The sequence below is a fragment of the Ornithorhynchus anatinus genome, chromosome 4, assembly GCF_004115215.2.
Source record: "Ornithorhynchus anatinus isolate Pmale09 chromosome 4, mOrnAna1.pri.v4, whole genome shotgun sequence".
In the NCBI taxonomy this organism is placed as follows: Eukaryota; Metazoa; Chordata; class Mammalia; order Monotremata; family Ornithorhynchidae; genus Ornithorhynchus; species Ornithorhynchus anatinus.
Genome location: NC_041731.1, coordinates 120953942 through 120968225, shown reverse-complemented (window position 1 = coordinate 120968225; position 14284 = coordinate 120953942). Strand labels below are relative to the sequence as shown.

General features: G+C 40.3%; 1 protein-coding gene across 2 annotated transcripts in view; it reads left to right on the top strand.

Moving 5' to 3' along the window:
* The window catches only part of CPEB2 (cytoplasmic polyadenylation element binding protein 2), a 79978-nt gene that overhangs the window by 28026 nt on the left and 37668 nt on the right, over positions 1–14284 (top strand). For both annotated transcript variants that reach the window (XM_039911934.1, XM_029062056.2), the window contains exons 5-6: positions 4745–4795; positions 13658–13681. In XM_039911934.1, the coding sequence (XP_039767868.1) occupies positions 4745–4795; positions 13658–13681 (75 nt within the window). The remainder of the gene's footprint in view (positions 1–4744; positions 4796–13657; positions 13682–14284) is intronic.

The window sequence follows — 14284 nt, the reverse complement described above, 5'->3', positions numbered from 1 at the left end:
AGTTGGAAGTTGTAGGAGTTCTCCAAGAGAGTAAGTGTGAGTGGAAATAGAAGAGCCCACAGAACCAAGCTTTGAGAGACTCTTACAGATAGAGGAGAGTGAGGAGTGGCCAAAGGGATGGGTTCTGAGAGCATGGACCTGGGAATCAGAAGGTCGTGGTTTCTAATCCTGGCTCCACCACTTGTCTGCTCTGTGGACCTTAAGCATGTCACTTCACTTCTAGGCCTCAGTTCCCTCATCTGTAAGATGGAGATTGAGACTGTGAGCCCCATGTGGGACAGGGACTGGGTCCAACCCGATTTGCGTGTAACTGCTCCAGTACTTAGTACAGTGGTTGGCACATAGTAAGCGCTTAACAAATGCCAAAATTATTATTATTATTAGAAAAGGGGATTGGGAGAGGGCTTTTCCGTTGCCCGTGACAGTGTCCTGGAGGTAACAGGCCTGGCCTTTAACTTGTCCCCCAACAGACCCACTGCTGGCATCCCCCGAATACTTATTCCAAAATTCCATTACAGACAGATGTCGATTATCGTGGAGATTGATTATTTAAAAAATTCAAGCCAGGAGAGTATTTCATCTTTGGGCTCACTGTCTTTTTGGTTTATCCTGATTTTAGTTTTATGCTTTTGAGTTTATGTGTCTTTCTGCAGGTTGGGCAATAGTAGAGTTAACAGATAGTGGTGTTCTAGAGCAGTGTCTACTGACTTTTTGCTTGTGTTAATGTTTGGAGTAGGGATACAGACGGACGTGGGCACTGAAGAATAATTTAAGTTAATTTTCAGACACCTCACACTGGTTTCGAATAGAGTTTTGTAAGTCAGTTGAGAATTATGTAGGCTGTCCACTAGATTTTTTTTTCCCCACATAAAAGATTTAAATTGGATTTAGGGTAAAAAAAATCTCTAGGAACAGTTACTGTTTGCATAGAATAAATCTGTGAAGGATAGAAAAGATACATTTTTAAACATTTACTTCCAAACCATCTTTTGCCACATTCTGCTCACAAAGTGATTTCCTACCTCTTTAATTTGCTTCGTCTGTGGCTAAGGAAGACCTTGTGCCAGTGATGATCCTTGCAGGCTAATGAGGAACATTGACGCACTTTTCTGTTCCCATGCACTAATCTTTGAGTCACTGCAGATTGCACTTCTGCTCTTTTGCCACTGTCATGGTGACTACTCCAGTTACACTTGTTCAGGGCTCATAATGAAAGGGAAATTAGAAGCCATTAGCAGGGAAACTTCATGTGAGAGAAATTTACGACACTCCTGTTGTTTTTCTTTATCTCTTTCAGCAGCTAGCCTTGTGGAATAGTAGTTAACATTGGTCCTGAATTATTATTCGACAGAGAAAGACTTCTGTTCCTGGCTATTCCAAGAGAGTTTGAAAAAAAGCCATGTTAAGTCTTCAGGAGGACTTATTATTTTACTTGTTTACCTTTCCGGAGCTTTTTTTCCCAGTCTGTTTTGAGGAGAGATGGGAGGTGGAGACAGGATCCTGAAAAAGATTTGTCAGAGACTATTTGTGGAGCCATCTTACAATCCCCCCACTTCCACCTCTTCCCTTCTTCTCCCCCCACCACTCGCCCCAACCTCCCTTGGAATTTCCTTGTGTGAACCGGCAGCTCTGCTTCCTCATCTTGGTCCCAGCGAGTATGGTTTGGAGGCTATGCAAAGACATTAGGGAAGCAGCGGTGCCCTTCTTTTTTATGGTTTGTGTTAAGCACTTACTATGCACCAGACCCTGAACTGTAGATGCATGCTAATCAGGTTGGACACAGCCCCTGCCCCACATGGGGCTCCCAGTCTTTATCCCCATTTTACAGATGAGGTAACTGAGGCCCAGAGAAGTTAAGTGACTTGCCCAAGGTAACACATAAGACAGGTGGCAGAGCTGGAATTGGAACCTAGATCATCTGACTCTAAGACCAGTGCTCTTTCCACTGGGGCATCGCTGCCCCTTCCTCAGCTTAACTTTGATCTGCTTTCCGATTTGATTACTGACAGTCTAGCCACAGGATTGTCTCCCACTCTTCTGTGATGAGTTGTTAAAGTCCCAGTTTTATTTCCGAATGTATGTGAGGACCTATATCAATATAGCACTCTCAAAATACAGGCTATTTCATGTAGCATACACAACTTATGGCCAAATGTATATTTAGAAAAATCCTAGATTGTGCCTTCCTATCACACCAATTTAGGACTGAGTTGAGTAATTTAAATAATGTTGTTATCATCTGAATATATTTTAGCACTCACAGATGGCTCTGAAAAAATGGGGCTTTTGTTCTTTGGTTTTAAAAGTTTTGTTGAAACTTGACTTCTGTTTTGGAGTTAAATTTCCATTTTCAATTTTAAATTAAATAGGTCTGTTAAAGTAAGATGCATTAATTTGACATATAACTGTTAGAACAATAGAAGAGTTTTAGGCACCTAATCATCTCTCCAGTTATGTGAAATTCTTTATTAGTTTGACAACTGGAAGATCTGAGCTTCAGGTTTACTGAATGCTGTTTTTGGAGCTATGGAGCTAAAGCCCATAAGACGAACCCTTCGAAGAACTCCACTTTGAAAATGTTATTTACAAAAGCATTGCATTTATTCAAAGAATGTATATTCTTTTAAATACAAAGTATTCTTTCTTGTATCCAAATGTGTGTATAGCTTGTCTTTTGAAAATTGAAAATTAAAACGGACACAATACATCCTTTATGTAGTACTGCAGAGATAAAGTGAAAGTCATTGGAATTTTAAGCACGTGTTTGAGATTTCGCTGCTTACACTGCAGAGTGACTAAGCATCTTGTCTTAGATTTCTTGCAAACAGCAGAGTTTTTTATATTGCAGTGTACAATGCTGAGCTTCATAGCTTTATTTTTACTAGTCAATTTTCAGATATATCTAGCACATTACATTCGTTTAAAACTTCTTACAATTCAGAGATATTTCACTCATTTTTAATAGTCCTATGCTGGTAATAATACTACAGTTTCATAATTTGTGTTTAGACACTTTAAAAATTTTGCATCATGGTGTGGGAAGATTTTACCTTTTCAGTGTAATGCTCCAACCCCACCCCAGAAAAACATATAGCAGAAAAAGTAAACCATAGTCTTTGGTTTTGGAGGTATCCCAATACCTTACGTTCCAATGTTTTAATCTTAGGCTTTAGTTGTGTTTTTATACATTATTGAATTCAGAATTAGTCAAACACTGAATATTCATGTATTAGAACCCACAAGGATTTCTGTGATGAATAGGTCCATATTCTTTTTTATATAGTATTGCATTTCAGTAGGAATGAACATACATTTTTCCTGGTATCTTATTGGAGAGCAGCTTGTTCTCCAGCTTTGATATCAACTTTGGCACTGAGCAGCATATATAAGTGATTATAAGATAAAAAGATAATCAATGATATTTATTGAGCACTTACTCTGTGCAGAGCACCGTATTATGCACTTAAGAGAGAACAATAAATACAGTTGGTAGACAGGATCCCTTGCCTTCAAGGATCTTACAGTCTAGTTACCCTTCTTCATTCTGAGCAGAGATTAGAGTTCACTCAGATCTCCAGTAATTTAGGCCCTGCAGTCTTGAGAAGCAGCGTGTTAGTGGAAAGATCATGGGCCTGTGGGTTAAAGGACCTGGGTTCTAATCGTAGCTCTGCCATTTGGCTGCTGTATGACCTTACGCCAGTGATTTTACTTTTCTGTGTCTCAGTTGCCTCATCTGTAAAATGGGGAGTCGGTACCTGTTCTCCCCCCCTTCTTATACTGTGAGCCCCACCTGGGACCTGTACCAGTGCTTAGTACAGTGCTTGGCACATAGTAAGCACTTAACAAATACCATAATTACTGTTATTATTACTTAGACTGTGAGTCCTGTATGGAATCTGCTTATCTTGTATCTACCCCAGTGCTTAGAACAGTGCTTCTTAAGAAAATGGAGCATTTGGCAACTGAGGCGGGCAGTCATTTAACACCTGAAAAATGTTTCAGTCTGTCAGTAGAAGTATCTCAAAATGGATGTCATGCCGAACTTCAGCGGAGCTCAGAGGAAACTGTGACGGCAATGGCAGACTTCTCAGAGGGAGCTGCAGTAGCCACCATTGCCATTTTACCCCTGGGGTACTGCAGGTGCAACTGAGAGACCCAGAGAGTCTCTTTGGATCTCCAGATCTTCATGAAAGACTAGCACATGTACAGTAAAGATAAGGAGGCGATGCTTAATATAGCATCCATAGAAGCTGCCCAGAAGTGGGACCATTTATCCAAAACTGCTCTGTCCACCATGTACCCAGTAGTGAGCATGTGACCACGAAGTGGCCAGAGGATCTAACACAGGTGGACATTGCACTTTCCTGGTTTAAATTCCTTGCGTGCATTTTGAAAAATAAGACTCGTTGGAGAAAGTGGATCAAGTAATCACTTCCATCTCTTACGAGGTTTTGGAAAGTTTGAAAAGCAGGCCTAGGGCACCGGCATTATTTCTGGATTGTGTGAAACAAAGAGTCTTTATCCCATTGGCACTGGACCCAAAGCACATTGTCGATCTTATGATCTGAGAATAAGACTAAGAAGTTTTTTTTCTTGTCAACTTTAACTTGGATTAAGGGTATTGCTGGTTAAGACTTTTGAGTTAAACATTAGCTCTTTAGTACTCCAAAGAAAAGTTGTACATACTTTATGAAGTGTTTTTTCTTCCTTTAATATTTCAAACTTGCTTTTTTTTTTTTTTTAGGTCGCTTGAGTTATCCACATCCAGGGACAGACAATCTTTTGATGTTAAATGGTAAGCAGTAGTAGCTCCCATTAATTTCTAGACTGGTTAAGTAAATATTAGTGAGTATTCACTTTTCTAAAAGTGCTTCTCTAATAATACCTTTTTTACACTTTGAAGTCAACTTCAAGATGTTGAAGGAAATTGTTCATATTCGTGTTGGAAAATAGATCCAGAAATAGTTTGGGAATGAATATGAATACCAAAAGCGGCTGCCGATGAATTAATGATTTAGCTTTTATGGTTGTATTCTGCCTGACCCAATATGACTGTGGTATGTTGGAGTCACGATTGGTGGATCCTAGAGGGCCCTAACTTAGAAAACTTACAGTATACTTTTTTTTCCCTTTGAAATGGTTGGAGATCAGAATCATTGGGATAATGTTAATTGAAAAAAGCAGATCCACAGCATCTAAGTAAAAAGTTAAAATAAGTATTCATCCTTAGGTAACAACCCTCAATCTATAGATTTGTGACACTAAAAAAAAATCAGTAATGAAATCTTGTGTGCATCACAGTTGAGCTGGAGTACTATCGGTCTATAAATGTATATCTACATATATATGACTTGTTCAACTAAGGATACATTTCTCCTTCAAAAGGCTAAAGAGATTGGATATGAAGTGTTTGAGAAGGGCAAGATGAGACAGAGAGGGGAGGTAGAACAAGAGAAGTAATGGTGTGGAGATTGAGTAAGTGATTGCAGTCAGAGTCAAGGAAGTCGAGAGATTACCTGGGTATCTATCGAGTGGCTTTAGGTTTGATTGAAAGAAGCGGGGATTCAGTTTGAGAGGTTTAGGGACCTTTTAGGTGTTAAAAGGAAGTTGACTAGAGGTAGGGCCTGTTTCAGATGGTAATCAAGAAAGGCAGCTTAATTCGCGGTGCAGTGAAAGTGGAAACTTCGAAAAATTTGCAACCTCAGAGATTTTACCTGAGAATTTTCTACCAGAACTTTTGAACCTCAACAAGTCGGAGAAGATTGTAAGGTTAAAATTGTTAGGAGATTGCTTATATCGTTTGCATTTACCCTTCTTGGCATGTTGATGGGCTATTCTTAACATATTGGTTGGATAGATATTTTGCCATTCCCTCCACCTTGGCTACAGCTTGGAAGCGGCAGGGATTTAGAAGGGAGATGTAAAAACCCTGGGGCACCCCCCACCCCCGGCAAAAGGTTTAGGTTCAGGGGGATATGTGTAAGATGTCCTCTCTCATGTTAAGACGAGGTGTGTCTGTCCCGTGGCTCAAGTGGGGTCATGTGCATCTGCTTTCTGCAAATGCCATTCCACCCCCGCCAGGGCTGCTAAATACCTAAAGCCGGCCTTCACTAGAAGAGGTAGGGGCTAAGTTTGGGTCTGGAGAATAAGAGGGCAAGGAGAGTTGGGACTGTTGGAAGGGAAAGTGTCTGTTTATTGTTATATTGTACTCTCCAAAGTGCTTAGTAGAGTGTTCTGCACATGTAAGCGCTCAATAAATATGATTGAATGAGTGAAAGATTTATATGTACACTGATGTCTCTGGCCAGGATTCTTGGCACTGCATTTCACTTACAGTCAGGGAAGGCTTTGCTTTCATTCAGTTGTTTATTTGCATACTGGTGCAGCCCAGAGACTCCAAGTAAAATCTAATCATATTCTCTCTCCACCTCTGAAAGTCATGGCATTAACTAGTTGAGGTTTACTGTTGCAAGGCTTTTATCAGTTGTCAAAATATTCATAAGGCTTAAAAAGTGGTTTATGTGGTAGTTTTTTTTCCCCTTTATTCCTTAGTAGTGTATTTCTGAAAATAGACAGTAAGTCTGTGTAGCAGATTAATCAATAACCTACATTTTAACCTGGTTTTGTGAAATCTTTTATTTATGTGCAATGGTCAGATGATCCAAAGTCAAATGTATATGGCTTAAATCTTTAGTTTAACTTTAAAGTATGTGGGTACACTCTAAACTTTGGATATTTCTATCATTTGTTTAGCCTGCAAAACTGGTTATTTTGGAAGAATTCATGAAGTATGTTAGTTTAGAATATTTCTGAAATAGCCTGGTAGAAGGATGACTGTCCTTGAAATGAGCTGAAGTTAACATTAATGAAACAAAATTTATATCTGGTAGATATGTAAAATTGTTTGACAATTTTAAATCTACCGCCCATGATATACAGATGCTTAGTTTCTTTTAGGAAAACGCTTAGAATTTTTTCATCGATGTTGCTTTAAAAACAAAGAAGTGTATCTTTTAATAATTATTATTACTAGTAATATACTACTAATAATGGCATTTGTTAAGTGCTTTCTATATGCCAGGCACTATACTAAGCACTGGGGTGGATATGAGCAAATCGGGTTAGACACAGTCTCTGTCCCACGTGGGGCTCACAGGCTCAGTCTCCATTTTACAGTTGAGGTAACTGAGGCACAGAGAAGTGAAGTGAATTGCCCAAGGTCACACAGCAGACAAGTGACCAAGATGGGATTAGAACTCATGATCTTCTCACAGGACTGTGCTCTATCCATTAGGCCATGCTGCTTCTGCTTCTTTAAATATCCTGTCGTCTTGGATCTGTATTTGCGCTCTAAACTATAATAAATGTTTCTTCCCACCCCAGTTATCCATACATCATTTTTGAAATTTTATAGACAAAATCCCGAAATAGGGTTGTCTCCCAAGAATACCCTCCTCGGAAATTCTGGGTGCCCAAAAGGAGCAGGAAAAAGAAAACTGACTTTTTCAGTCATCAATTTCTACCCAATGGTCCCAAACAAATTTCAATCCCAGAAATAGAAGAAGGTAAAATGTAGGCAAGGAGAAGGGCTCATTCCCCATTTCCCAGGCTCCTTGGTTTTGGAGTCCACTACTAATGGATAGAAACCAAGAGTTTTGGTTAGAATTGACAGATGGTTCAATTTCCCAGGTGAGTTATGAGACTGGAAGAGTCCAGAACCATTTAGAACATGTGGCCCTGATGTGGGGAAGAAGTATGTCTACAGGGGCTTATTCAGAATTCTGGGGTCTGCTGATGGAAAGTGAGGGGTTAAGTTTTAAATGTTCATTTCACTTCAGTATTCCAGATTCGATTTTCCCTTTTTTTTCCACTCTCTCCCTCCTCTTCCTCCTCCCACCTCCATTTGTCACAATTGAAGTTTAAAATGTGGCACGATCAAGCCTCTAGTGATAAATCAATGATAATGGAATCTCCTGTCTGTAAGTCAGTCATGTTTATTGACTTACCATGTGCAGAGGACAGTGGTACAGTAGTATCGAGTGCTTAGGAGAGTACAATATAACATAACACATTCCCTGCCCGCAACAAGCTTACAGACTAGACGGGGAGAGAATGATGGCCGAAGCTCAGTCCGGGGACTTCGGTGCCTATAACCTATGTGAAGGAATTGATTTTAGTGGTTTGGCACAGCACCTCACAAATGCTGTCGTCTCTCTTGTTCTACTTACCGAGCAGGTACGTGAAATGGCTGCAGTGCATTGCGAAGTACGCAAAAATGGTTATTTGCAGCCAAAGTGACCTCAATATAGTGCCAATGCTGTACAGTAGCAGTGTAATCAAGCAGGCAGTTAATGAGTAGTGGCTGCCATCTTAGCTTCCACATTAGCCAGCTATTTTTCAGGATTCCTGCTGGGCCTTGTGACATGTTACGTCCTACATATGTCTTCTGTCAGAATCCTTTGCTGCCGATGACATTTCCCAACTAAGCCCTCATTTCCCCTACTATCTCTCCTTTCTGCATCACCCTTGCACCTGGATTTGTACCCTGTATTCACCCCACCTTCAACCCCACAAAACTTAGTTGTACAGATCCATAATTTTGTTTTAATATCTGTCTCCCACACTAGACTGTAGGTTCCTTATGGTTAGGGAACCTATCTGCCAACTTCGTTATATTGTAATCCCCTGAGTGCTTAGTTCAGTGTTTTACACACAGTAGGTGATCAAAAAATATGATTGATCTGACAATATGGCCCCTGCAGACATTCCTCTACCTGCAGTGTTGGAACTAGAATCCAGGTCTCCTCTTCCCCAAAGCTGAGACCTTCTTACTGGACTGACGCAGCAATGAAGTATATGGATGTTTCCCTTGATTAAAACTTTTTTTATATTATATAAGTTGTCTATTCTAACTACATTGTTAGTTTATTAATATCAATGGTATGCATGCTTAGAAAAGCCAATTTAACCAAGCATAGTTAGGATATACTGTTAACTTCAGCCTCTTCTCTTTTTATATATAAAAAAGTTAACTTTGTTCCAACCCTTCCTCCTTAAATTAGATGCTTGACATTTTTTAAAGTGGTTCTAGGGAGAGACATGAAGATCTACTGAAAAACTGGGGCTGCAAGAACTAGAAGAATGCAACTGTCTCTATCTGTTACCGATTTGTACATTCCAAGCGCTTAGTACAGTGCTCTGCACATAGTAAGCGCTCAATAAATACTATTGAATGAATGAATGAATGAATGAATTTTAGGGGTACGGATGGCCATCAAACGGACATTTTTAGCATCAACCTGTGTGTGTCTTCATGTTTTAAGATCCATGGATCTGGACTTTTTTTCTCTGCCTTTTAATCCAGAAAGCAGCATTTAATTTAAATTTAACTGATATGTTTTTAGTTTAAAAAAAAAATTGCTCAGGCAGGAGTAGATAGTGTTCAACTTTGGGTGCCAGTGTTTCTTTTTTTAGTTTGTTTTTGTTTTTGTATTTTTTTCTAATAAATTATCTGCCCACAGTTTGCGACACAATTTCATCACCAGCCCCCACATCAGTGAAGGAGTGTCTCTCCAGCACTTGCCTGTTCATCCTCCCCTTATACACCCAGTGAATGGAAATCAGTGACTCAGGATCAACTCAATTTCTTTTAAATATCTGTAAAAGGTTGCAGAACCAAACACCCAGATTGCATGCAGCACTCGTGTATACCCTAATCAACACTTGTTGCTCTGATGCTGTTGTTGAAATAACCCAGTCCTGCAGAGTGTACAGGGAAATAAATAGTGTGAATTGTTCTTGAAAAAGTAGTTGGAGGCGGCTGAAATCGATCAGATTTCCTTGGTTTGTTTTACTCACTCCCTGTACTTACATGGAGAGAAATTGTCCAATCAACTTAGTGAAGCCTGACTTGTTCATATCCAAGCTTGGGCTAGAAATTCAGTAATTGTTTTATAATAATGTCAGTATTTGTTAAGCGCTTACTATGTGCAGAGCACTGTTCTAAGTGCTGGGGTAGATATAAGGTAATTAGGTTGTCCCACGTGGGGCTCACAGTCTTAATCCCCATTTTTGCAGATGAGGTAACTGAGGCCCAGAGAAGTTAAGTGACTTGCCCACAGTCACACAGCTAAGTGGCAGAGCCGGAATTCGAACCCATGACCTCTGACTCCCAAGCCCGGGCTCTTTCCACTGAGCCACGCTGCTTCTCTGTTTTATGTTCCAAGGAGTCGGAATGATGTGGTCATGTGTTAATGACTTTTTTACAAAATCTAAAAATATCCTAAGTATAAGGAATTGAAAGAGAAATATAACATTCAAGCTCAGAAATGTGCTGAAGCCAAAATCAGTCAATTAAGCAATGGTATGTATTGAGCACTTACCATGTGCAGAGCACTGTACTAACTGCATGGGAGAGTACAGTACAGTAGAATTGGTAAATGTGATCCCTGCCCACAAGGAGCTTCCAGGCTAGAGGCCGGATATCAAAAGCTTCCCTGTACTTTTCTATCACTTTGGGCATGGATTCTCTGAGCATTTATTCACCTGCAGAATTGTGACCCTCTGCCACTGCATAGGCCAAACATACATTAACGTTGCCCCGGGAGTTTTCAATTTAAGTTGGGTGGGCCTTAGCACAGAGGATATCCTGGCATTAATGCTCTGCTTCTACTTCTGACCCAGTTTACAACGCAATGGAGGCTAAAAAATAGCCTTTTTGGTCTTCAACTAGCATCAGGCTTGAAGGTGGTGGGTCTGATTTCACTTCACCACCTCCGTGCTATTCTGAATCTAATAATAATAATGTTGGTATTTGTCAAGCGCTTACTATGTGAAGAGCACTTTTCTAAGTGCTGGGGTAGATATAGGGTAATCAGGTTGTCCCATGTAAGGCTCACAGTCTTAATCCCCATTTTACAGATGAGGTACCTGAGGCACAGAGAGGTTAAGTGACTTGCCCACAGACACACAGCTGACAAGTTGCAGAGCCGAATTCGAACCCATGCCCTATGACTCCCAAGCCCGTGCTCTTTCCACTGAGCCACGCTGTGTGTGCAGAGCTCAATACTTAAGTGCTTGGGAGAGTACAACATAACAATAAACAGACATATTCCCTGCCCACAACGAGTTTACAGTCTAGAGATTGTTCCACTCTCCTGTTTCAGCATCTGATTCCCTTTCATTTCTCCCCAGCTGTGTTTCATTACTAAGCATTTAGTACAGTGGTAAGTGCCTGTGGTAAGTGCTCAGTTAGTGCCAATGATTGATTACCTTGGGCTTGGCAGGCGCCAGGCAGAGGGTTAAAGGGCAGACCCAGAGTAGAGTCCCTAGCTATGAGTCACTGCATCAGCCGCTGGATCCAAGGCCGAATAAATATGATTGGTGACGTTTTGAAAGAAAAATGGATTGAGGGGAAAATCAATTAAAAAGCTGATCATTACAGTCAACTGGAAGTTGGCTTCCTGAAGAACTCACTCCATTCATTCATTCAGTGTATTTATTGAGCGCTTACTGTGTTCAGAGCACTGTACTAAGTACTTGGAAAGTACAATTTGGCAACAGATAGAGACAATCTCTTTCCAACAACAGGCTCACAGTCTAGAAGGGGGAGACAGACAACAAAACAAAGCAAGTAGACAGGCATCAATAACATCAAAATAAATAAAATTATATACACATCATTAATAAAATAAATAGAATAATAAATATGTACAAATATACACCAGTGCTGTGGGGCAGGGAAGGGGGTAGAGCAGAGGGAGGGATGGGGGGTGATTGGGAAGGAGGGAGCAGAGGAAAAGGGGGGCTCAATCTGGGAAGGCCTCCTGGAGGTGGTGAAGCTCTCAATAGAGAAGCAGCGTGGCTCAGTGGAAAGAGCATGGGCTTTGGAGTCAGAAGTCATGGGTTCAAATCCCGGCTCGGCCATTTGTCAGCTGTGTGACTTTGGGCAAGTCACTTAACTTCTCAGTGCCTCAGTTACCTCATCTGTAAAATGGGGATGAAGACTGTGAGCCCCACGTGGGACAACCTGATTCCCTGTGTCTACCCCAGTGCTTAGAACAGTGCTCGGCACATAGTAAGCACTTAACAAATACCAACATTATTAATAGGGCTTTAAAGGGGGGAGGAGAGCTAGTTTGGCGGATGTGAGAGGGAGGGCATTCCACGTCAGTGGTACGACGTAGGCCAGGGGTTGATGCCAGGACAGGCGAGAACGAGGGTATGTGTGGAGGTTAGCGGCAGAGGAGCAGAGTATGGGCTGGGCTGTAGAAGGAGAGAAGGGAGGTGAGGTAGGAGGAGGCCAGGTGATGGAGAGCTTTGAAGCCAAAAGTGAAGAGTTTTTGCTTCATGCAAAGGTTGATAGGCAACCACTGGAGATTTTTGAGGAGGGGGTGACATGCCCAGAGCATTTCTGTAGAAAAATAATTCGGGCAGCAGAGTGAAGCATAGACTGAAACGGGGAGAGACAGGAGGATGGGACTGCTTGACTGATGCCCTCTAGACTGTAAGCGCGGCGTGAGCAGGGAGTGTGTTTGTTACATTGTACTCTCCTAAGCGCTTGGTATGGTCCCCTGCATACAATAAGTGCTCAATAAATAGGATTGACAGACTGATTGATTTCTCATATGTGCATAGAGCCATTTTTCGTGACGTAGCAACACATACCGGCCATTACACATCTTGCAAAAAGATGCCTTAGTTCCCCAATCCTGTCCTCTCAAACTTGTATAATGTAAACATGGGTAGAACATAACCAAGTGTACAGAGAAATCAACACCGTGTTCCAACCGTATGGCATCACTTCCTGGTATAAAATTGGGACAAAGGAATCGAAACTAGTATTTAGGAGAATTGACTGGTAAGGGAGAATGTCCAGATTTTTCAGTTAGCCTTTCTGTTTGTTTAAGACAAGGTTGTCGAGATCTGCACCTTGACTTTTTTCCCCATCCAGGAAAGTAGCAAAATTGTTTAACTGAACCCCAACAAGCTTCTTATAATTAAGAAAAACCTTTTTGTGATATGTATGTGAGCGTTTTTTGTACAATGGAATTTGATTTACACATAGACTTTGTTTACTACCACAAGGAGTCTTTGTTCGAAACTCAAATTTGTGGGTAATTTTCTCCTTGTGCTTTTCACAGAAAAGGAAGGTCAAGGATTGGAACATTCGTATTGTCTCTGCAAAACAATAGCAAGGGGGGTTGGGGAAGAAAAAGCTCCACAAACCAGAATGTGTCCCTGCTTCATTTGGCTCTTAGTTTGCAGTTTTAATTGCAATATTTATGTCTTTGGCATCAACACAAACTTGTATTTTCATCATTGCGTAGAGAAATTATATTTTAAGAACATGTGAGGGGTAAACCATGCACTATTACATATATTGTCGTATTTTTCAAAAGGCTTGTTAAGGCATTTACTTTATCACTTGCTATGGATGAAAATGTTTACCAATTTTATAATTTAGTTTAAAAAAATTATTGAGTTGGTATAAACCAAAACAGTGCTTTATTCACGTGGGACTTCAGTGCCATAGTCAGTTATTGTAGCAAAATAATAATTGCAGATATCCACTTATTGTGATAAGAAACACTACTTTTAAAACATGGGCGCATATATAGTTCTGACATTTTACACTTTGTCCTTTGTTTACATGCAGCAAGGAGTTATGGGCGAAGACGAGGTAATTCACTTAAATTTGCTATAGTTATAATTGCTTCCAGTTGGTCTTTTACTGATCGGTGTTGTGATTAATTACTCCATAATGTTGATTTTTTTTTTTAATGGGTTCTGGCAACAAGGTGTGACAATTTCTACAGACTGATGCTTTGATTTAGATACTAATCTCTTACATTAGTGGTGTAGTTCTTAATCCTTAATCTGTTAAACAACATTGTAATAATAAATTATTTTATTCTTCAAGTGTATCTGAAATTTAGAGTATTCTGATTTTCTTTTCATTGCTACTGTTCTTCTCATAGTTGTAACTGCATCTTTTAAATAGAGCCGCTACTTTTAGTCTTAACTGTGGTTTAAGGAAGTATTTACTTAACATTGGTAAAAGTGACTTAGTACACTGTTCATTTGCATGCTCTTCATATGCAGTATTACTGTCTGAATTAATTGAATGTAATGATTTCTCTGATTTCTTGTGGTATTGGCTCTTCAGTTCTATATTATTGGGCTACCGCTGATCTATTTTAGGACTGTCTAATGGCCTTCCTCTAGTTTTGAGAAGTGGGGTGCTTCTGTTTCAACAAATGAAAGAGTCCACTGCTGGCAGTTT